This window comes from Choristoneura fumiferana, chromosome 17, assembly GCF_025370935.1.
Source record: "Choristoneura fumiferana chromosome 17, NRCan_CFum_1, whole genome shotgun sequence".
Lineage (NCBI taxonomy): Eukaryota > Metazoa > Arthropoda > Insecta > Lepidoptera > Tortricidae > Choristoneura > Choristoneura fumiferana.
Window position 1 is genome coordinate 10,946,623 of NC_133488.1, and position 23,619 is coordinate 10,970,241.

The 23,619-nt window shown below is 40.5% G+C and overlaps 4 protein-coding genes across 5 annotated transcripts in view; 1 reads left to right on the forward strand and 3 right to left on the reverse strand.

Annotated features, from left to right (window-relative positions):
* Positions 1-224: 224 nt before the first annotated feature.
* On the reverse strand, positions 225-11,422 carry LOC141437424 (NADH-quinone oxidoreductase subunit B 2-like). Its single transcript, XM_074100779.1, has 4 exons — positions 11,314-11,422; positions 10,898-11,205; positions 2,228-2,416; positions 225-468 (listed from the first exon to the last, which is right to left on the reverse strand). The coding sequence occupies exons 2-4, from the start codon at positions 11,197-11,199 to the stop codon at positions 330-332; spliced, it is 630 nt and encodes a 209-aa protein (XP_073956880.1). The 5' UTR covers positions 11,200-11,205; positions 11,314-11,422; the 3' UTR covers positions 225-329.
* On the reverse strand, positions 6,451-8,773 carry LOC141437100 (uncharacterized). Its single transcript, XM_074100325.1, has 2 exons — positions 6,674-8,773; positions 6,451-6,531 (listed from the first exon to the last, which is right to left on the reverse strand). Exons 1-2 carry the CDS (start codon positions 8,486-8,488, stop codon positions 6,451-6,453), a joined length of 1,896 nt encoding a protein of 631 aa, XP_073956426.1. The 5' UTR covers positions 8,489-8,773.
* Positions 11,423-11,974: 552 nt separating the features above from the next.
* Positions 11,975-21,489, forward strand: Rad17 (Rad17 checkpoint clamp loader component). Of its 2 annotated transcripts, none has more exons than XM_074100776.1 (10): positions 11,975-12,141; positions 12,713-12,823; positions 13,308-13,602; positions 14,900-15,065; positions 15,147-15,275; positions 15,362-15,543; positions 20,309-20,473; positions 20,554-20,747; positions 21,140-21,261; positions 21,346-21,489. In XM_074100776.1, the coding sequence occupies exons 1-10, from the start codon at positions 12,115-12,117 to the stop codon at positions 21,446-21,448; spliced, it is 1,494 nt and encodes a 497-aa protein (XP_073956877.1). In that variant the 5' UTR covers positions 11,975-12,114; the 3' UTR covers positions 21,449-21,489. The 2 variants fall into 2 exon arrangements, with proteins under 2 accessions (XP_073956877.1, XP_073956878.1); XM_074100777.1 differs by having other exon boundaries at positions 11,977-12,129.
* A 127-nt stretch (positions 21,490-21,616) lies between these two features.
* The window catches only part of LOC141437423 (uncharacterized), a 4,905-nt gene continuing 2,902 nt past the window's right edge, over positions 21,617-23,619 (reverse strand). The window contains exons 5-7 of the mRNA XM_074100778.1: positions 23,310-23,551; positions 22,923-23,043; positions 21,617-22,275 (exon numbers count right to left, since the gene is read on the reverse strand). Coding sequence (XP_073956879.1) covers positions 22,092-22,275; positions 22,923-23,043; positions 23,310-23,551 — 547 coding nt within the window. The 3' untranslated portion in view covers positions 21,617-22,091. The remainder of the gene's footprint in view (positions 22,276-22,922; positions 23,044-23,309; positions 23,552-23,619) is intronic.

A 23,619-nucleotide genomic window follows, 5' to 3' on the forward strand; every position in this document is an offset into this window, starting at 1 on the left:
GGGTGACAAACACACTAATTAAACAGTAAAGTTCCTTTTAGTTAAGTGTCAAGCAGTAATGAATACAGTGTATAGGTAGATATTTGCCACAAATATTTATGGGTGTATGTAAAATTTTCAAAGCCTCTGTCTAACTAAGGCTAGAGATTAAGCGAAAGTTGGTTTTCACAGAAAATTTAATATTACGAGGAATACCTATTTACGGGATGTAAATAAAACAAGTGTTGCTGCTGCAACTACAAGATGTATTTACTGCGAGAAGAAATTATTATGTACATATAAATAAAAAAATGACTACTGAATAAACCACATGTATTTGAAAGAATTATTCACTTTCTGTACCAGATTTGAATGGTTTTCATCCTCTTTACTTTCTTTTGCAATTGAAGTACACCATAGAGTAGGGCTTCAGCCGATGGGGGACAACCAGGAACGTAGATGTCAACTGGAACTATTCTATCACAGCCCCTGGAAAGAAAATATAAATCTTAATAAGAAAATCTTTCTTCATATATAGTTTTTAATTCATTATAGGGTAGTTTTTGAGAGGAGTTCTTTTGAGGCTTTATGTTTTGGGGTTCTATGCACGATAGCCAGGCAGGTCAATTGTTGGCCATTAACAGAATGCAATTAGCATATTGCACTCTTAGATCAAGTGTATCGACTCAAAAATATAATAGCCCCATTTTAATTTAGACCTAGAAATTGAATGGTCTAAATCAAAATGGGGTTATTATATTTTTGAGTTGATACACTTGATTAGGAGTGCAAAATATTATTTTATTGAATTGTCCCTTGAGCACAGAATAAGTAGTACAAGTCCTTGAGTATGGAGGGAACTAAGTATGTGCCAATGATGCTGTCATGAAATGTAAAAACCGGCTAAGTGCGAATCGGCTCGCGCACGAAGGGTTCCGTACCACTATATATACAACATTAGACATTAGCAAAAAAGAACACGTTTGTTGTATGGGAACCCCCCTTAAATATTTATTTTATTTCAATATAATTATTTCTTTTTAAAGTGAATATATGCCTAAATATTCTATGAATATTTCAAGCGTCTACCTGTTGCCGTTATTAATATGAGGCAAAAAACGGCAAAAGGAGGAGGAGGAGTACCTAAAGGGTTCTGTACAGTATACCCATAATATGTATAACATAACGGACAGCAGAGGCTTATTAATTGGGTCTCGTTGACATCTTTTGTACGAATCGCATACAATTTGCGGCGATCGCGGCACACCTGAAAATATACGCGGCACACCGGTTGAAAACCTCTGGTGTGGGGTATCGTTGGATAGGTCTTTTAAAACTATTGGATTTTTCGATTCAATGATCTGTTTTCGAAATATTCAACTTTATGGGTGAATGAGCATTTACTAGGCAAGCGTGCTCCATCGCAGGCCTCATCTTCGCTTTCCATTAGGTGTGATTGTGGCCAAACGCAAGCCTATATTGTATAAAAAAAGTGCAAATATTCATTAATATCGAGCGTTGATTCAGAGTAAGCTAGTAAGTATATCAAATTTTGAAGGAAAATTACAACGGCTAAGATTGCTTGAGAATTATTAGAAAGAAAGAAACAAAATAATTTATTTATAACAGCAATTAGTACATAGTTTAAGAGTAAATAGCAACCTAAGGTATAAAATATACCTACCTAAGGCACTTGTCTCACCGCCAGCGAGGAAACGATTGGCTATCGACTATTTTCTCGCTCAAGAAACGAACAAAAGATATAAGATCCTGTGTGAGTAAAAGAGACACATATACTAATAGTTGATCGCTGGCTGTTCACACTGTCGGCGAGAACTCGCTCTTACATCTTTTGTCGCAGCGACAACAGCTATAAAACTCGCTGAGCTATAATACTCGCTCAGCGATGTCAGCTTGGCGGCCGCCCCGCACGAGCGATTCGAGTGGAGCGAGTAATCGCCCGTCGCACTCGAACACTCGCTTACAGCCGAGCGACAAAACTACACTCGCTTCTCGCTGCTCGCCCACTCGTTTCTAGTTACTCGCTCTACTCGCTTCTCGCTCATCGTCGGCGGTGGGACAAGTGCCTAAACTTGGAAGACTCCGTATACAAGTGTCTAATTATTATGACTCAAGAGATAGAGCCCTGTGACGGACAGACAGACAGACAGGCAGACAGACATCAGTAATAGGGTTCCGATGGCACCCTTTGGGTATGGAATCCTAAAAATAAGAATTCTCATAATACCTGACAACAGAGTAAGAGTAATGGTAATAGCCGCCACCATTAGCACAGCTTCCCATTGAGATAACCCATCTTGGATCAGGCATCTGATCATAAACTTTTCTAAGAGCAGGAGCCATTTTGTTTGTCAAGGTGCCAGCAACAATCATGACATCTGACTGACGAGGTGAAGCACGGAAAACTACACCATATCTGAAAAGAATGAGAATCAATATGTAAGTAAGTACTGTGAGTAATGGTGGATATATTTAATAATGTTTGCCTGACTGTTCAGTTGGTCCTGTGGTTTCCCCATTTAAAATTTTTGCCAAACTATACTGAGGATTCAAATGGACTGTAGGTATGTATACTCAGCGGCACAATATTTGGTCCAGTCATACAGAATTACCTATTTCGAATTTCGTAGTAGCCCTACAGAACCCGAGCCGAGGCCGTATTGCCTAACCTAACGTTTCTGACGCTCGTGATCGCAATCAAATGGCAGTTTTTGCATGCAAAGTGAAATCTGTTATTTGATTGCGATCGCGAGCGTCAGAAACGTTATGGTCTGTCCCAGAATTCGAGATACTAAAATGACAGTCTGAAATGTCAAACGTAAAAATAATGTGGCCAGCATAAAAGGAACAGTGCTGCTCCGTGATTTCGGTTTCTTAAATAACCGATAAAATGTTTATTTTACGATAGCAAAAATAACATTAATGCATTCAATATTCTACTTTCCATTTTACTTTATCATACGATAAAGTGATGAAATCTAAGCACAGGTAAAATTACAGTGTTCATCACTTAGTGCCAACGTAAAAAATAATACAGAGGGGCTACTACAAAAGTAGAAAAACGAAGTTCGTATGGCACCGTCCCTTTCACTCGCGTATTGAATGAGATAAGCGTCAGCGGGACGGCAACATACGAAGTTCGAGTTTTGCATTTCGTAGTTAGGGCCAGCAGGGCTACTACGAAATTCGAAAATCGAAGTTCGTGTCGTTCCGTCCTTCTGACACTTGTAGCGGGGCGTCCTCGTGGAATGGAGTAGAAGAAAAGGGCAGTTCCAGGGCAATAAAGCGTATAATCATCCAATACACACACGAGCATAAACACACCACATTTAGAGTTTAGGGTACAAAGAATATTATATAATATTAAACAGAAAACAGAGTTTAAGAAAAAGCGAGCGTCACACACGAAATTCTAAGCTTCGCGTCTAGCAGTTCTCGGAAGAAGAACATGGCGCGTCCCCAGAGACAAGATATCAGAGTGGGGAGAAAATAAATTATACTATTGGCTAAAACGCGCGGGCACGCGAACGGTTCGAGCGCGGCGAGAGCGGGCAACATAACCGTCGCTCGTGCAGTCCCTAGCTGAGCCGTCAGATGGCGCTACATACTCCCCCTCCAAGCCGCCAACACGACCCGTGGGTGGCTTGGCCACAGTGTCCCTATTTCGGTCAGTTTTAGGTCTACCCCTGGGTCTATGAGGTTGTACAGGTCGGACAGTATCGCCTGGAGCGGACACAAAGGGAGTGAGATCATGAGTATGGAACTTACCCACAATCGCCTTGGTGTCACGATCTGAAACACAAAAGGTGGTAGGACTAAACACTTTCGAAATAACGTAGGGACCGTCGCGTTTAGGCATAAATTTCCTGGTCTTTCCTTGACTGGCGTTGCTGCGATGATGAGAGGCCAACAGTACTAAGTCGCCCACCTGATACTGCTTCGAGGGTCGGCGTTTGTTATCCGCATCATCCTTACGCCGGTCTTGCTGTGTTTCAGCCTTCTCCTTGATCTCTTCCCATCGGTTAATGAAGTTTTTAAGGTAGGGCGTTATCTGAGGCACGTAGTTGTCTTTCGACATTATACTGCGCAGATCACGTCCAGCTTCAAATGGCGTCCTCATTTCGCGCGCGAACATCAGGTAAGCCGGGCTGCAACCAGTGCTGGAACAATTAGCACTGTTCAACGCGAAGCGAACTTGAGGCAGGAATTGAGGCCATGACCGATGGTTTTCTTGGACGAGAATAGAGAGTAACGTCTTCATATCTCTATTTTTACGTTCTGCCGGGTTGGCTTCGGCATGAAACAAGGGTATGAGGTTCTGCTTGATATTCAATATGTGCATCACCTGCTGCATCACCGCAGACACGAACTGGACGCCGTTATCTGAAACTACGCGTCGGACGAAACCGTAGCGTAAGAGATATTCTTCAATTAGAAGCTTCGCACATACCTCAGCTGTCGCCTCACTCAGCGCGTACAGCTCGATCCATCTGGTGGCGGTATCTTCGATGAGGAATATCCAACGCGCTCCCCCTATCCCTTCAGGTAGCGGTCCAAACAGGTCCATCGCCAGAACTTCTCCTCGCTGGTTTAGGACGGGCGTCTGCAACAATCCCGGTGGCTTGGTGTTGGCAGGTTTGTATTTCTGGCATTGAACGCAAGACTTGATGTGCTCCATTACAAATCGGCGCATACCTGTGAAATAGTATAGACGACGGAGGCTCTGCAACGTCCGCTCCACTCCCTGGTGTCCCGCAGTCGGCTCGTCGTGATGCTCCTTGATGACGGTGTCTCTCATCGACGCCGGAACTACCAGCTGCGCCTCCTCGGCATCAGCGTCAGCGTCGTATCTGAAAAGAACACCTTGAGACATAACAAAACCGCGGTCGGCCCAGCGAAGGTTCGCTAGCTCGTCGTCGCTCTCGATGTCGTTGATAATCTTCTTAAGATCTGGATCGTCGATTTGCTTCTGTCGCAGGTCCGACGGAGTCGTAGTAGGCATATCCACTACGGCGGAGCAAATGCCACAGTCATCTTTAGTATCTTCGTCACAAATCGGCCGGCTGAGGGTGTCAGCGACGACGTTGGCTTTACCCGGGGTATACTGGTACTGAATATTGAAGCTCTGCAGTTTCAAAGCCCACCGAGTAAGACGACCGCACGGAGACTTGAGTGTCAAAAGCCACTTGAGAGGCTGATGGTCACTTTTTACAGTGACAGGATGGCCATCCAGATAGCCTCGAAAGCGCTCTACAGCCCACACAACAGCTAAAGCTTCTCTCTCCGTGGTGGTATAATTCCTTTCAGCTGATGTCAGCAACCTGCTGGCGTACTCCAGGGGACGTTCATCATTGCCTTCTCCCTGTAACAGAACAGCACCTAAGGCATAGTTGCTGGCATCAGTTCTCAGCACAAAAGGTAACTGATAATCAGCCTGGATCAGCACCGGAGCAGTCGTGAGGAGACGCTTGAGCTCGTTGAAAGCGTGAGATTGACTGGGTCCCCACTCCCAGGACTGGTTCTTCCTCGTTAACCTCGTGAGACATTCGGCGACATGAGAGAACCTAGGTATAAATTTCCGATACCAGGAGCATGTCTGCAAGAAGGTCTTCAGATGCTTGAGGTTGGCAGGTTCCTTCATATCCAGGATAGCTGCAATCTTTGCTTCATCAGGTTTGATTCCAGCCGGAGTAATCAGGTGACCGAGGTACTTTACTTCTTCCCGGACAAAACAACACTTTTCTCTATTTGCCCGCAAGTTGAATTTATTTAGTCGGTCAAACACTTTCTGCAGGTCCTCTAGATGCTTCTCAAAATCCTCAGAAATGACCAGGAGGTCATCAAGGTAGCAAAGCAGGGTGGTGTCGCGCAGAGAAGATCCAGCTCGGAATCGATCCATTAACCTCTGGAATGTCGCAGGACTATTCTTCAGACCAAATGGCATCTTCGTGAAACGATATGTTCCTAGCTGTGTTATAAAGCTTGTCTTATCACGATCACACTCAGCGACGCTCACCTGCCAGTAGCTAGAGCGCAGGTCTATTGAGCTAATGTAGCAACCTCGTTTAGTTGACTGAAGCAGTTCATCAATGAGCGGGAGTGGATAAGTATCTGATTTGGTGACTGCATTAAGGCGGCGATAGTCCACACAGAAACGGTACGTGCCATCTTTCTTCGGGATCAGCACCACAGGAGCAGCCCATGCAGACTCACACTCTTCCACCACACCATCTTGTAACATCTTGTCCAGCTCTTGCTTCAGTATCTCTTTCTTTGCCGGAGTAAGGCGGTATGGAGGCACAGCAATGGGAGGGTGCTCACCAGTATCAATCCTGTGCTCGGCATAGGGGGTGATTTCTCCTCCTTGCCGGAAGATGTCATCATTAGCTTGGAGTAGTTCAGCAAGCTTGTCACGGTCGGCTTCACTAAGCATCACACCTTCATCCTTCTTCAGAAAGTCAGCAGAGCATATAGAGCGCTGTACTTGTGAAGTCTGCTCGAGGTGCAAGCGAAAAGCTCTCTTAGGCTCACCTGAAAAATGCCACATTTTAGTTTTAAGATCCAAGACGACTCCAGCTAAATGCAAGAAATCTATTCCAAGTAGAGTTTCGTTTCCTTGTGACTCAGGAAAAATCATAAAGTTAGTTTTAATAGTTCTGTGTTTAAGCCTCACCTCAATATTGCGAGCTTCCATCACATTCCTGGTGCAGACCTGGCCATCAGCAAGCTTCACAGTACGCAAGGATGACGTCATCGGGTATGCCTTCGCCTTAAGAATGGCATACAACGTGTGGCCGGCGATACTCTGTCGAGCGGCAGTGTCAACCAATGCACTACCATTTACACCTAAAACTTGCACATGAAAAATAGGCCGTAAAGGCTGACACAAAGGGATGAAATTATTTTCAACATGAGATGTCAAACAAACCTCTGAAACATCATTAATAGAACTCAAACTGTGAGGCAGATCCATACTCAGATTTCGATCCACATTTTTCTTACGTCTATTATCAGTATTCTCGTTATCAATGACCTTGACCTGTTGTGACCTAGTCATAGACCCAGTAGTAGCTCGATTGTAATTAATGCAATGAAATAATGACGAACTACTTAATTCAGTCGCGGAGTCGACATGGGGGCCAGAGGGGGTGAATATATCGTCATTGTTTACAATTTTGTTATGCAAATTTGAGGTTATGTTTTTCTTACCAGATTCACAATCAAGTACAGAACTGCTGATAACTTGGCTCAACTCGCTTATTGCGTTAAAGGATACAGTATTGCACTTGGTGCACTGCGACCGAATCACGCCGGGGGCTCCGCAGCCGTAGCATGATACAACCACATCACTTTTCACTTCTAATTTAGGGCAGTCATCGCGTACATGTCCCGTACGCTTGCAATACACACAATACTGTCTATTTGATTTAGCACTAGACGTAAATTCGTGTCGGGGCAGGCTAGGAGTCGCCGGCGCTGCGGGCGCGGGCGCGGACGGCGCGGCTCGCGAGTTCAATGACCGCTGCGGCGCGAACGGCGATGCGGGCGTGGAGCGCGCGGCGGACACGTTACCGGAGGCGCGCGGCGCACGCGATGTCGGGGCTCCGGCGGCGTTCTTCGGGGCATCCACGGAGTCTTCAATCTGACGAGCACGATGCAGCAGCTCGGAGAAACTCACAACTTCCTCGCGTCGTAATCGTTTACGGATATCGTGATGGAGGAGACTGTAAACCATATCTAGTTGCACTTTCTCGCTGAGATCGCCAGTAGGTATGCGGGCGAGCAGCGCTCTGGCTTTAGCAACGAAGATGTCTGTTTTTTCTTGTTCACCTTGTTCCGTAGAAAATAAAATTCTGTATATTTTGGGGGGCGGGCGGCGGTCGCCGAAAGCGCTTCGCAGATTTTCGATGGCTTCTGGCCAGGACGCGATCTGCGGCTTGACGCCTTGCCACCACGTCGCCGCTTCATGCGTGAGCAACATGGACAGGCCGCGCAGCGCGCTGCTGTCGGACACGTGAGCGCATTCTTTGTAGCTTTCCACGGCGTCTATGAACCCCTCCAAGGATTCGTTCGGCGCACCACTGTAACTTTGTTTGCAGCGGGAAAAATCGCCGGATCGGCCTTCTAGGGCGCTCGTGAAGGTCGGAGACGGAGACGACGTCATTCGTGGTACTGAATCGCTTACTCTGTTTATCAGTTTCTCGAAAGCTTCCATCTGCGATCGCTGCAGCGTCTCGAACATAGCAGTGACGTGACCAGGGCTCCAATCATGGCGGGCTTCTGTATCGTCGTCGTCGTCGAGCGATCTATTGCGGCGCGTGCGAGGCATGATGTAAAAAGCGTCGTGCAAACTGAGAAGGCGGCTTTTTGGAGTCGTGCCGCAAGTTGGGCAGCCAGTGTAGCGGGGCGTCCTCGTGGAATGGAGTAGAAGAAAAGGGCAGGTTCCAGGGCAATAAAGCGTATAATCATCCAATACACACACGAGCATAAACACACCACATTTAGAGTTTAGGGTACAAAGAATATTATATAATATTAGACAGAAAACAGAGTTTAAGAAAAAGCGAGCGTCACACACGAAATTGTAAGCTTAGCGTCTAGCAGTTCTCGGAAGAAAAAACATGGCGCGTCCCCAGAGACAAGATATCAGAGTGGGGAGAAAATAAATTATTCTATTGGCTAAAACGCGCGGGCACGCGAACGGTTCGAGCGCGGCGAGAGCGGGCAACATAACCGTCGCTCGTGCAGTCCCTAGCTGAGCCGTCAGATGGCGCTACACACTACTATTAATTTAATACGTAAGTGAGAGGACGTTACGTACGAACTTTGATTTTAGAATTCCGGAGTAGGCCCTCAGATATCACACAACGTTCATTGTTCATGTTTTTCGTATTCAAGTGGTATTCAACCGATTTTCGTTACTTTACTCGTATTGTCATCGGATGTGATCAGTGCGTTTTCTCGTGTTTTTATTTAGATATTCATATCATAGAATAATAAATCAAATATTCATTATTTTCATATTATTAGTTAATGTAAAACTTACTTAGAATGAAATTGAAACTTAAACATCAACATCTATAAAAAGTCGAAATATCTCGAAAACGGTCGCATTTTTATTAGACCTATTTTACCTTTTCTAGAATGTCCTAAGTGCCCTACATTTTAGTACATCACGGATCCGTTCATATCTTAATATTTTACGACATACATACATAGATACCTACAAAATCTTTCGGTAATAACCGGTTGCGGCACATCACTATTTATGAGACGCAAAAAACAGGTAACACATGAAACGTCATTTAGTATCTCGAATTCTGGACAGACCATAGGTTAGGCCAGTGGGCAGTGTTTTCAAACTTTTTGTGTATGATTATTACACAATAATGGTGAGAGTATTTTAAAGATACAGAGACCCCGTAAGGGATCAGAAAGCCAGAAACCAGATTGAAAAACACTGGGTTAGGCAATACCTCCGAACATTTTTTTTTTTATTCAACTGGATGGCATACAAGCAAGTGGGTTTCCTGATGGTCTCTTCATCTCATCACCACCGCCCATAGACACCTGCAACACCAGGGGGGTTGCAGACGCGTTGCCAATCTAGAGGCCTAAGATGGGATACCTCAAGTGCCAGTAATTTCACCGGACATGTCAATAGGTTTAGGTTTTTATTAAACTGGGTCAGTAGGTATGTATAATAAAAACTAAGAAAATAAAAATAAAATTAATAGGTCAATCAAATAAGATGCTTAAAAAAGCGTTTTGAAGAATTAATTTTCAGCAAGCTGGAAATTGTTTTAATACCTTGATTTTTGGCTTAAATGCGCTTAATCCGAGTTTGCCCCTTTCCAGGATGTGTGCATAACTTTACCCAAACCAAACCAAACCAAATAAACACATTTTTTTTTCTCTTTTTTCAGTTTTTTGCTTCTAGCACAAAAACAGTGTGTCCACATGATTTTTTTTCTTTAATATTTAAGAATGTTAAATTCTGCGTCAATTGAGCATCTTAGTTTAAATTGGTTCAGTGGTAAAGCTGAAATCAAAGGTTACAAATCCAGACTCCTCTCGGTTTGTGGTCTAGCAGGCGAAGCGAACAAATGTGGCCCCCGACAGGCTCTAAGAACATTCTATGCTTAATATCAATCCTCAATCTTCTTTTAATTTCGAGTAATTAAGAAAAACTGAAAAAAAGCAAAATTTTCACGGTTATTTGACTCCCAGAAGTAATGCACTCCTCCTGGAAAGGGGCCACTCGGATTACACGAATTTAGGACATAATGAAGGTATTAAAATAATTTATAGATTGCTGGAAATTAATTCTTCAAAAATATTAATTGTTATGAAATAAAAAATAATAAAATATTTTTAACCCGGACTACAAATGAAACCCGCCCTCTAAACTAGGACAAATCCGGGAAACCTGGACGGATGGCAGCCCTACGTACAGATCATGTCACTTTGTTTGTTTTGTGGCGATGAAGAGGTTAACGGCATACATTTGAGGGCCAGATATTTTGCTGCTCATACTCAGTATATTATTGCTACTATTTTCAGAAGTGTTCTTACAGCATGGAGATTGTTACAGCTAACAATAAACAAGATTTTATAGCTACTATAAAAAAGTTAGAATGAATTGATTAGGTACCTAGAGTGTTTTTATGATTTGCCCAGTGCTCCAGGCATTTGAATGTATCAGAAAAGTAGATATTACAACACATACATCCAATCTGTACCTCATGTGTTAAAAAAGTGTCAAAAAAGGTGTGTCATATGGTCTTTCCACCTGAGTTGTCATGACATCAATATGCAAGATGTGATCAAATGTATTGCAAAAACTACCTTGAAGTGTCTGAATTATTGTCAGCGTGCAATGGAGAGGTGAACTTACCTGTCCATGTCATAGCGAGGAGCTGCAATGTGCATCATCTCTACGGCACAGCATGCCAAACCGAAGGTCATGGGCCAAATTGAGCCCTTTCTTCCCCAGTTCAGCAGATCGTCCAACCTAGCCACAGCAATCTCCGCAAGATTACTCGCATCTTGGAAGGGCGAATACGGGCGCTTTTCGTTCGGTTTCGGGGCAGGTAAATGGGTTTGACGGACTTGGTCTACTATAGGAGCAAAGACACCTTTCTTAACCAGCGAAAGAGCCTTGGGAGTAGCAGCTCCCAATGCCTTGATTGCCTGCATGATTACCTAAAAAATATTTTGGTTATGATAATTTATTATGACTTATGGTACATCACGCATCTTGCAAGAAGTTCGACATACAACACATGAACAAGTAAATAGAATATAACTCACAAGCTCGATTATACAAACTAATTGTTGGAATCTACTTTACGCTTAAAAAATAAAAAAATTATACACAAATTTTACGTAAGATACAGCGCGTTTACGAAGAAGAGAATTTTTTGACAATTACGCGTCAAGCAAAAGGTTCAGTGTTTAAAAAAATTATGACCTTCCTGTTTTATTGGGAGAGTCTCTTGAATAAGAAATGAAATATATATTTTTCTTGAACACAAAAGACTACTATTACTATTAGACATTTTGCTATTTATATTTACTTCCATATTAACATACTTCATGAACGGTTGGTTCGTTTTATTTTTCCATGCAAAATATACGTTATGTATTATATATTAACAAAAGTATTATTTTGTCTTTAATTAATTTATACACATAAAATCAAGTAATGACATACCTAACTTTATCTTCAATATATTTTTGAGTTATTCTAGGGCTCCGTGAAACGGGTTTGGAGCAAGTTTGGAGACTCCACTTAAGGTGCGCCCACATGCAGTCACTCGTCGCTCGGTTGCAATAGCAATAAATTAGCAATAAATCTGGTCACTTGACCCCATTTTGAAGGTGATTTTAAGCAGTGTTTTAGCTAGCTACATATTAGTAATCTGTGTACTTCTATGGGCCGCCCGCGCCCTTAGGATCCCAGCTGATTGTGACAGTCCCTGTCACTGTCAACTGCTGTCAACGTTCAAATCAAATAATAGCGAACCTTAGCGGAACGCAGCCACCAGCACCAGCACCAGCAAAAGAACTTTACTGATATCCAGTACTAAGTGTATAAAACTAAGGAATACAATGTCAATACGCAAGGTAACATTACAGGTACTTTGAGTTGAGGCAGAAAATTACTAACATTTTACCTAGCCACTACCATGCATAAATATTATAGGTACTTAAAGGTAAGCGTCCACTGATCCACATCGTATCGCATCAAACGGATTGTAGTATTCTTTGTATGAAGCAGGCGTTTTCAACCTTTTCCTTTAAACGGCACACTTTTCGTTCACCAAAGTTTCACGGTACACCAGTAAAAAATAGCCAAGTGCGATTCGGACTGGCGCGTAGAGTACCTGAAGGGTTCCGTACAGTATACCCATAATATGTATAATATAACGAACAGCGGAGGCTTATTAATTGGGTCTTGTTGACACCTTTTTGTACGAATCGCATACACTTCGCGGCGATAGCGGCACACCACACCTGAAAATATACGCGGCACACCGGTTGAAACCTTTGGTATAGAGTCATACAAGTGCGTCCACTGATCTGCACTGCACGGATCACACATTTCTATACAAAGCAACAAATCCAATACGTCCGAAGCATACGATGCGTATCAGTGGACGCTTACCTTAATGTATACCTACTTATTGTCTAACGTTATTGTTAACAGGAGAAGAAGTGGTTTAAGCCAGTGTTTGATTTTGACGCCGATGAACCCTCAAAAAAGGTCAAGAAAACCAAGGATGAGGATCTACCACACTCCAAGACACCAGTCAAAGTCGTAAGTCTTGATGATTATACTAGCTTACCCGCGGCTTTGCACGCGTAAACTATTCGATCTGGTAGTTACAATTAAAATTCCGGGATTTTACAAAATTCCCCTGGGAATTCCCAAAATTTATATTGTGGTCTCCATTGAGGTTGTGATAAGAACAACTGTCCAAAATTTCAAGACTAAACCTAGCAGTAGCATTTTCAAGATATTATCCCTATGCTGTGGGAGTATCGGGATAAAAAGTAGCCTATGTTATTCCAGACGTCAAAATGCGTCCATCCGTTTTAGCATGACGGAATAACAAACATACACACACACACACAGACACACACACACACACACACACACACAGAGAGACAGACACACACACACACACAACTTTCGCATTTATAATGTAAGTCCGATGTATATTATGTATTGTTACTTTGTGATAAGTCGGTCTTAACCGGTCGGTTCTAAACCACTCTAGTTTTTGCTAATCTTATTTCAGAACATGTCTGTTAGATCTTCTAAACCTACTCCAATTTTACAAATCAATCACAAAAATTGGATGAAAAATTTTGATCCAGTGACTGTGGAAGACTTGGCTGTCAATAATAAAAAAATTCAAGACATTTATGATTGGATCAAATCAAATATCGGCAAGAATGATGGTGAGATCTTGCTGCTTACTGGTCCTGTGGGGTGTGGGAAAACTATAACAGTTCGGATTATAGCTGCCAAACATAACATTAAAGTTACAGAATGGATCACACCATTAGACATTGAAATGCCTACAGAATATGGTAAGACAACTTCTTCATTTTGTTCCAATTAATTTTGAGCTGTTACTTGCAACTTTTGCTGCATATCTTTACATGTTCCTGGGTTATAGCCTATTTTATTTGCTAATGATATAGCTTTCTATATGTGCAACAGTTTTTTAAATAAAACAATCATATCTTTCTTCTTTAAAATTTTAGTTTAGACTAGGCTTATAATTTAAGACATCAATGAACATTCTAATTAGAGATGGGCCGAAGATGGGTTTCACTTTCACTGAATATGAATATTCAACCTAATGTTCGGTAAAACTTTTACCGAACCGAATATTCGGCATAATTGATTCGTAAGTAGAAACTAGAAATTCATTTTTGTTGAAATTTTAATCATGCAACTCTTGATTAAAACAATAAACTTGCTTAATTTCTCACAATAAAGACCTCATTCATTATTATTAACATATTATTTTATTATAAAAATCACTGTAGCTTAATCTCAAAACAGCTACATACTTATATTTTGTTTTTAATAAACATATTTTTTTATCTGCTGTTATTGGAAATAAAGCTACAGTGTCAACAAAAACATAAAGCCTCACTGTACCTCATAAAAATAACACATTTAACACTCATATCATACATGGCTCAATACAGTAAAAGGAAGAGTACCACTTTGCCGAACATTCGGTGATTTAGCCGGAATACCGAATATAAAACGAATATTCGGCCCATCTCTACTGAATGGAAATCAAATATGCTGGATATATCAAGGAGCCCAAACATACAACAAGCAGACAGATGTACTCACTCAAACTATTTAATGTGGCATCTCTAAATGTAGCAAGTGTCAGTGCACCATTATCTTTGTATATATCATACTTTACACAAAAGATCCCTACGGGTCGAAGTGTATCCGCAAGGACCCCTAAACATAAGATATATCATACTAGTCAACAGCAATTAAATGAGATATTAATCAATTTTCCACACTGTTTTGTATGAAAAAAAATATTCTATCAGTCTCCAGATTTAGGTTTACCTGCCTACCTATATGCTAATTATCATACAAACCCATGGTTATTATGTGTGTTGGCACAGCAAACCAACAAATTCCAAAGTTTAAAATCCATATCATTTTGGCCACATGATGGTACAGCACAACAGTGATTGACAGCAAGGAAGGAAGGCCTAGGATGGAGATAGAGAGACCAGTAGGACAAAAATACAGGATAAGAAATAAAAAATAAGTACTCTCAAAATGATGTATGCAAATTTTACTTTTTAACCATTACTTATTATACTTACCTATTTTGTCTTTCAGGGGACTATGAATTCAAAGAAAAGCAGTCAACTAAATTCCTAGATTTCATTTTAAATGCTGCAAATTTTACATCCCTGCTTGACAATAACAGTACCAAACTAGTTTTGGTAGAAGATTTACCAAATACATTCTTAAGAACTCCAGCAGAATTCACAGATGTATTGCAGTTAGTATTTATTTCATAAATTTGATGCTGGGTATTAATTTCCTGCTAAACAATTTATTTTTCATCTTATTTTTATTCCAGCCAATACAAACAAAGAGCCAAATCGCCCATAGTTTTCATTTGTTCAGAGAGTCATAGTGACAGCAAAAATACTGCTGCCAATCTTTTCACACCAAGCGTTAAAGAACAATTTAAAATACACCACATTATGTAAGTTTCTGATTTCATCTTTCTCTTTAACTACATGAAGCCACTTTCAATCAAAAGGTCTCTTAATAACTTTTGTCTTCTTTTAGTTTAAATGCAGTCTCAGCAACAGGATTAAAGGCAGCACTCAAAAGAGTTTCAGAAATAATCAGCAAAAAACATACCACTATGTACAACAAACCAACAGCAGAACTTATTGATTGTGTTGTGAACTCATCAGCTGGTGATGTGAGATCAGCAGTGTTGAATTTACATTTTGCATGTTTAAAAGGTAGTTATCCTACTGATAATAATATTAAAAAGTAGCTGTTACCCGCGACTCCGTCCTCGTAGGATTCGGTTATCGCTATCCCGTGGAAACTTGTAATTTTCCGGGATAAAAACTATCTGAGGTGACTGTGGGCAAGACCGGCATACTTTTTTTTTTTTTACCTCGGAGTGATCTAGCTGCGTTAATTATTCACCTGCGTTAACACTTGTACTTGGATACGATGAAGAATTTCATAAATAATAGTTAAACTATAGAGACAGATAATTTTAATCACAAATTAAGCAAAAAAAAATTGTATTTTCTAAAATTCGGCGACGGACTTCCCGTGTAGCTTAAGGTAAGTCCGTCTAGTAATGATATCGGCCATACTATGGGTGCTTATATGTTAGTATTCGAATCCTTAAAAAAATGAAACAAGACAATGAAAAGTGTACTTTAAACTTGTTAACATAAGGTTTAGATTCGGAATAAACACAATTTTTCTTATTCAAAGGAAAGTCCATATATTACGTAAATGGGGTCGTAAACCTTTTTTGGCAAAAAATTATACGTATAACTTACTTACTTATTTATAGGGTTTCCCAAATAAAGATCAATTGAAATTTTAAAATGTATTTTAATAGTTTTTTTATTATTTAACCCTTAATTTGGCAAGGAATAAAAATATCGAAATAAGGTTAGAATTATAGTTTTTGGGGTAATTATGTTGTCATATACACGGTAAAAATAGTAAAAAAATCAAATGTCAATAGTTTTCAGAAAAACGTATGTCAAGTATGCTGGACGTTGCCAACTGGGCAGAGGACAGGACAATTGTTTCAATGTCTAGTATACTGGCCATTGCCAAAGATATGTAGTTTCCCGATTATTTGTTTTTAATCAAACAAAAGTATACAAAATGTAAAAATATTTATTAGAAAATCACTTTAAACAATCTACAGACTTACAATTGTTACATTCAGCTTATTTTAAAATTTTCTGTCGAGAAAAAAATACAAAAAATTTAAAATATTAACAATTTTCTGACAATCAAGACTGATAAACAAGTATCACTAACATGAGATCATTTTTATACTAAACCTATAAATCTTCTTCTATACTTTTTGAACCAAGTCAAAAGTCAGTCTTTTAAAATGAGCACAATGGACAAATCTTTTATTTACAATAGCGGAATGATAATAAATTTAGTATACTTCTACTTTGAAAATAATCATAGGTACTCTCAATGGAAATAATTGAAAAAAAAGACGCCTTCATTGCCAAAAAAAGTCTAAGTAACTTATCATACCGCTCTTGTAATTAATAACAAAGACTACATTACTTTCAAGAACAAACCGGCTTCCGAAAAGGCTATAGTACCGTAGACCACATACATGCGTTGCGGTAGGTTATACAGAAGACCGAAGAGTATAACCTCCCCCTTTGCCTTGCATTTGTGGACTACGAGAAAGCCTTCGATTCGATCGAGACTTGCCGTGCCAAGTTGACTACCGGTATATCGAAGTGTTGAAGTGTCTGTACGAAAACGCCACTATGTCCGTCCGACTACAGGACCAGAGCACGAAGCCTATTCCTCTGCAGCGGGGAGTCAGACAAGGAGATGTGATCTCTCCGAAACTGTTCACCGCTGCATTGGAGGATGCTTTTAAGGTTTTGGACTGGAAAGAACGAGGCATCAACATTAATGGCAAGTACTTCACTCACCTGCGATTCGCCGACGATATTGTAGTCATGGCTAGACCATGGCTAGTCATGTAGACCATGGAGGACCTCAGTGCTATGCTCGCTGACCTCAGCAAAGTTTCCGACCGAGTTGGCCTGAGAATGAACATGGGCAAGACAAAAGTCATGTCTAATGTCCATGTTGTGCCAACTCCCGTAATAGTCGGAGGCTCTGCGCTCGAAATTGTTGACGAGTATGTATACCTAGGACAAACGGTCCAGTTAGGTAGGTCCAACTTCGAGAAAGAGATCACTCGTCGAATCCGACTCGGCTAAGCAGCGTTCGGGAGGCTTCGCAGTGTCTTTTCATCCAAATTACCGCAGTATTTGAAGTCAAAAGTCTTTGACCAGTGTGTGTTGCCAGTGATGACATACGGATCTGAGACGTGGGCGCTAACGATGGGCCTCATGAGGAAGCTCAAATTCACTCAAAGGGCTATGGAGAGGGCTATGCTCGGGGTTTCTCTGCGGGATAGAATCAGAAATGATGATATCCGCAGTAGAACTAGGTTACCGGACATAGCCCGAAGAATTACGAAACTGAAGTGGCAATGGGCGGGGCACATTGCTCGCAGGACTGATGGCCGATGGGGTCAAAAGGTTCTCGAATGGCAGGTGTTCAAAGTCAAAGTCAATGTCAAAATATCTTTATTCAATTTAGGCTAGAACAAGCACTTATGAATGTCAAAAAAAAACCTACCACCGGTTCGGAAAAACCTCTATGAGAAGAATCCGGCAAGAAATTCAACGAGGTATTTTTTTTATTAACACATGTGATGCGGAAGGTTTAGCAGGAGATGCCAATAATGGAATAGACGACAGACTGGGTATATTCTCGTAATTTATTTCCCCATTAAGTGGTATAACCTCTCGTATTATAGGTGATAGAAGATTTACTTCACAGTTATTACTTTGGTTTGTATCTATATCTTTGTCAGAATCTTCTCCAAGTAAATTGAGTCATTCCAATGAGGAATTAATAGTAGAAGCGTATATCTTTGTCAGAATCTTCTCCAAGTAATTGAGTCATTCCAATGAGAATTAATAGTAGAAGCGTCTGGAGAAGTGCTATTTCTCTCAACTGTGTTATTTCTACGATTTAATAATTAATTACCCATTTCTATAACCACAAAACTTACAGGTAGCTTTTTCGGTCATTTCAAAGCCAAAAATTTCAAAAATGGCAACCGATTTTGAAATCTTGCTAAGAATGACCGCTAGAAAACTTGTTTTCAAATTAAAAAAAAACACATTCAATCAGTACACATCGTTCACTCGTTTAAGAGCTACGTTGCCATAGACAGACAGACAAGACCTACACACAGACACACACATACACACATATACCGGTTAAACTTATAAAAGTAGTTTTGATTTCACTTTACTCATATTTGGCAAAGTGTATTATACTGGACATGACAGAAGTTTATAAAAAAACTACATCATTGGCATTGGGAAGTATGCTGGACATAGCAAAAGCAAGTTAAAACGTTGTGCAGTTGGCAACGGGAAGAATGCTGGACGTAGCAAAAGCAAGTTAAAACGTTGCGTAGTTGGCAACGGGAAGTATAATGGACGTTATACTTTGCAAACGTTAAACACACAAACAGAACGTGTTCTTAATGTCAACTATAGTGAAATATGTTTTTTAATTATTACTTATATCACAATGGCAATAACTCATAACAATTTCATACAAAACCAAGAAAAAAAACCATTTGTCGGGAGCCCGCTAGACGCGACCTTCCTCCTCTGCATCTTGGCGGCCACAGACGAACACTTGGCGTTCCCACCGGCTTGATACATTTTTTGGTGAAATAATATTAGCATTTAATTATTTATGCTACTTAAAAAAAAACTCCATGTTTTAATATTACGTGTAGATTTATTTTTTTAGAATGTCCAGTATTCTTCTCGGTGCCAAATTAAGGGTTAAGTACTGAGATCAAAGAGGGTCACCTAGCACTGATAGTGCAAGCTTTGCTTAGTTTGGTTGGGGCTAATATTTATTTGATTATTTATTTAATAGTTTTTTTTATTTATATTTTCGGTGACATACTTAGTGCCACAGCATAGTGCTGAGGGTGAGGAACACATTTCCATACTAGTTTCGAGATCAAAATGCCTTATGAAATCGTAAAAACAGTTGGTAACTAACTACTGATTCAAGGGAAGTCGCATATGACGGACTTGCCTTGTACTTACACAGTAGACGGACTTTCCAACTTAACGAAATTTTATTGTGATAAATGATGGTACGTATAATTACAAAAGTAAGCCAATTTCTGATAAATTAAACACAGAATAAAGATAACTGGTTCTTATATTACTTATGTAGTTACTTTCTGGTGCAAAATCTTGTCACAAACTATTTTTAGCAATTTTGTTAGCAGAAACCGTCGCACTACCACTTCGAGTTCCATACATGTAATTACTTGTTTAGGCGCTCTGAAGTTAGTTGTCACAGCGCCATCTGTTTTAGACTTAGGGAACAAGCACGACAAACTGCTTTATCGACTGGACGCTAAAGCAGGAACCGCTTTCAAATCCAAAAGTTATAACGTGTTGACGGACTTACCTTGTAGACGGTCTTGCCTACAGGGACTTGTATACTTACTAAATTTCATCTAAATCCGTTCAGCGGTTTAGACGTGATGAAGTAACAAACAAACAGACATAACTTTGGCATTTATAATATTAGTGGGATCATAGAATAAGTAATGTGGGATCACTGGGATGCACAAGTTTGGGGTGGATAGACGGACACGCGTTTCCGATCTACCTTAGTGTGGCTGTTTTAGGGTGGATAAACGGAATAAGCCATTGATCACGCTAAAACGGCTGGGCGGATTTAAATGAAACGTGGTATGATGTAAACTGGACTGAATCCGTGTGAAATCCTACAATCTGAACCGCTAGGTCTAGTCTCCACTGCTAGCTTTAATGGTTTATCTACTTGGTTAACAATTACATGGTATGGTGAACTTAAATTACTTACCTACATTTGCCAATCTGTTTGTTCTTTAACTTTTTCTATTTGCAGGGTCATACCAAAGTATGGAGACAGATGTGGTTATTGAAAAGGAACCAAAAGGCAAAAAAACTACAAATAGTAAAAAGAAACAACCATCAAGTAGATTTGTATCTTTAGGCAAGGACCAAACTGTTAGCATTTTGCATGGAGTAGGCAGAGTACTTAATCCAAAATGTAATTATTGTGATTTGCCTTATTTAAACATTTTGTAATTCTCCTTGTGTGATGTGAATACTTAAAATGATTGATTTTAGTTATTGAAAGCGAAAATGGAAGCAAACGGCTAACTCATCCTCCAAAAGATATAATCGACCAGTTTCTTAGTCAGCCAAGTTCATTTATTAATTTTCTTGAAGAGAACTATTTGAGCCACTTCTCATTGATTGACCACGTAGCCAACGCTGCTTTGGGTTTGAGCGATGCAGATTTCATGTTAGCAGAGTGGCGGGTAAGACCTATTAACTTTTAATGGATGGATACCACATCTTTTCATGCTATGTATTTTATGTGCCATTACGTTTATTTTGTTTCCGTTATTCGAAATTAGAGCTAAATCCATTGATACAAACGTTTTATAACATATTTATACAAGACATGACGCGTTCTTTGTTACTAAATAGCTTTTATGTAACTTTCGGTCTGAATTTTGCTATCAATGTGGAGCTCGGTTTGACCCAAGTCAGCAATGTATTTCAAGATTATTGGCGTAGACACTGGTCGCTTGTCAGTCTTGTCGCGTTCATAAAGGATGTCTAAGTAGTATACGACTGTATATTTAGCGGTTCTATGAATAACAAAAAAAAAACTTCAAATTTGCCAACTGGCTTCACTGTTTCTCAGGAAAAGATTTTGCAAGAATATGGATTGTATACTTCAGTAGCTGGGCTAATGATAGCTAACAAAGCTCCAGTTTCGGCGTGGAATCCAGTCAGAGGGCCAAAAACAATGAAGATTCAATATCCGTAAGTTTCGGTTTGTACTTTACATGGTTTCAGTGTGAATACGGAATGCTTTCTATATCAAATTTTTACTTACTGTTGTTTCAGGTCTCCAAAAGAAATGCCTTTGTTGGAACAGAACTATCTGTATAAAGGAAAAATACTAGTCGCAGATTACCAAACTTACTATAAAATAATCGATAAAACTTAGTATTTCCTATCAGATAAAATAAAACAGTTGAAATTTTGAAATCTATATTTATTTAGTCTACTTTCTAACAAAGTCGCAATTAAGGGTAAAGGATTGACACAAGGTAATTCTTAGTTACTTGGTAACGGAAACGGGATCTTTGGATCTGGGGAAAATAAAAAGAATAAATTATAGTCACAATTTATTCAAGTCAAATAGTCTTTGATTATACAAATAAAAAATTGGTTCTGAAATACAAAGCACTTCACCAATACTGCGTTCTTCTAGTCGCACTGATCACTCACTGTTCAGTTTCCGTTTTGCAAGCTTTTACAACGAGAAATCTCAAGTTAATGTTATGATAAGATAACCATTGCGTTCATAACACTATACTTACCATTCTGTAGAGACTCTACAGTCAGACATTTAAAAAGAATGGGAATAGGGTTCATACTTACCTCGCGAGACGTTCTGGAATGTGTCGTGATGAAATTGGAGGTAATTATGGTAAATTTTTCACCAAAGGTCGCAAATTAGTTTTAATTCATTAAGTCTGACACCCACTAATATCGTGGATAATTAAATATTTTAGGTATGGAGAAAAATGTACCATGCTCCACAAGACAATCATGCAGTTTACGTGTATTAATTATAATTTGTATCGTCAATGATGAAGGTATGCGTAGTGTGCGCGTGTGGAGTGTGTCGGTGGGTTGGGGATTATCGGGAGGAAGAGGAGGAGACCTGAACGGCGGCGGCGCGGCGCGGGCGCGCGAGAGCGCGAGCGCGTGCGCCGGCGCCGCGGAGAGGCGAGCGGCGCGCGCGGCGGCGGGCTGCGCCGACGGTACCTGAGGACACCCCAAAACAACATACTGATATTTGCATTTCAAGTTTACACAATAAATAAGTTGACAAGTGATTTATTGAATCAGGCGTTACTTTGCGGAGGCCCATATCAATGAACTAAAATAATTTCGTTGCTCACCCGCGACCTTATGATAGTTAAGCTTATGCAAAATATGCATGTTCATGCAGTTCCTCCACCTCCACATTGTAAGAACACACACAAATCACACAAACCCATCTATCACCACCACCACACTACACTGACGGGTTTCGAATTCAACCAGAGCTCATCTTCAGAGCAACACAACCGTACACAAAGCTACCAGATGTTAGACTAAAAACCACAACAACCGTTTTAATTTGTCACTGTAACTCCCCAAGTATATTGTATCTCAAATAAATAAATTGACAAGTGTTTAAAAAAATATCTAAAATATTAAACGGAATACTTTACTGACCTAAGGCCACAGTAGTCTACAAGCATGTATATTATACGTAACACGTTGCGTGCGAGTAAAGCAGACCTCACTCTGTCAAACTCTTTACCCGCAAGCCTATCTCGCACGTGGAATGGAATTTAGCTTGCTTTGCGTCAACGCTGTTAGCTTTTAAATCTGGAAACATTCAAGGTCATAAAGGTCAAACAAACCTAGGCGGCGAATGTCTACGCATGGGTGCGTGCCGCGGCGGCGGCGGGCGCGGGGAAGGCCGGCGCGGGCGCGACGGGATCAGCACCGGCGCAGCCGTTATCTCCTGCCCGTCGATCTGCCCTGAAAACGTTAATAGCGAGTTTGAGACCACTTACTAGTAGTGTCTTATCAGCTGGATGCCCAACCCACTAGGTTCCCTAAGTTGCAAAATTGGTTGCATTAACACTGAGATGTTAAAGTCAAACTCATACCGAAATCAAGCTTTTCTCAACCTCTGGGTTGTCTAAGACAAAATTATCAATCTACACTATTTACAATATTGTATTTTTAACAAGTTCCCAGCTCACTTTATAGTAACTTATTATTTTAACAAAATCATATCTTACCTCCATCCATATGCTTCATGGCATTCTCGGCTTCGTCGGCGTTAGTGAACTCAACGTACGCGTACCCGCGTCCATTGTGTGGGTGCAGACGATCCATAGGGAACTCCACAGCCTTTACAGTGCCGTACGTCGAGAATATCTCTTGGATGTGGTCCTTGCTAACGTTCAGGGTCAGTCGGCCGATGTGGATGCGGGTAGGACGCGGCGGCGGCGAACGCTCCCTCTTCTTCCTGGCTGGAGATCTGGAAAAGAAAATAATTTCTGTTTAGTAGTTAGTTAGTTGTTGATATGTTGCCAATCATTAAGCATT

Excerpts from the sequence above, each read along its gene's own strand:
- LOC141437100 (XM_074100325.1), bottom strand. The coding sequence starts at position 8,488 with ATGCTCGTGTGTGTATTGGATGATTATACGCTTTATTGCCCTGGAACC. Across the intron at positions 6,532-6,673 it reads TGGAAGCTCGCAATATTGAG|GTGAGCCTAAGAGAGCTTTT; the intron begins GTGAGGCTTAAA and ends GGCATTTTTCAG.
- LOC141437424 (XM_074100779.1), bottom strand. The coding sequence starts at position 11,199 with ATGCAGGCAATCAAGGCATTGGGAGCTGCTACTCCCAAGGCTCTTTCG. Across the intron at positions 2,417-10,897 it reads CCTCGCTATGACATGGACAG|ATATGGTGTAGTTTTCCGTG; the intron begins GTAAGTTCACCT and ends CATTCTTTTCAG. Across the intron at positions 469-2,227 it reads TACTCTTACTCTGTTGTCAG|GGGCTGTGATAGAATAGTTC; the intron begins GTATTATGAGAA and ends TTTTCTTTCCAG.
- Rad17 (XM_074100776.1), top strand. The coding sequence starts at position 12,115 with ATGTCAATACGCAAGGTAACATTACAG. Across the intron at positions 13,603-14,899 it reads TGAAATGCCTACAGAATATG|GGGACTATGAATTCAAAGAA; the intron begins GTAAGACAACTT and ends TTTGTCTTTCAG. Across the intron at positions 15,276-15,361 it reads TTTAAAATACACCACATTAT|TTTAAATGCAGTCTCAGCAA; the intron begins GTAAGTTTCTGA and ends GTCTTCTTTTAG.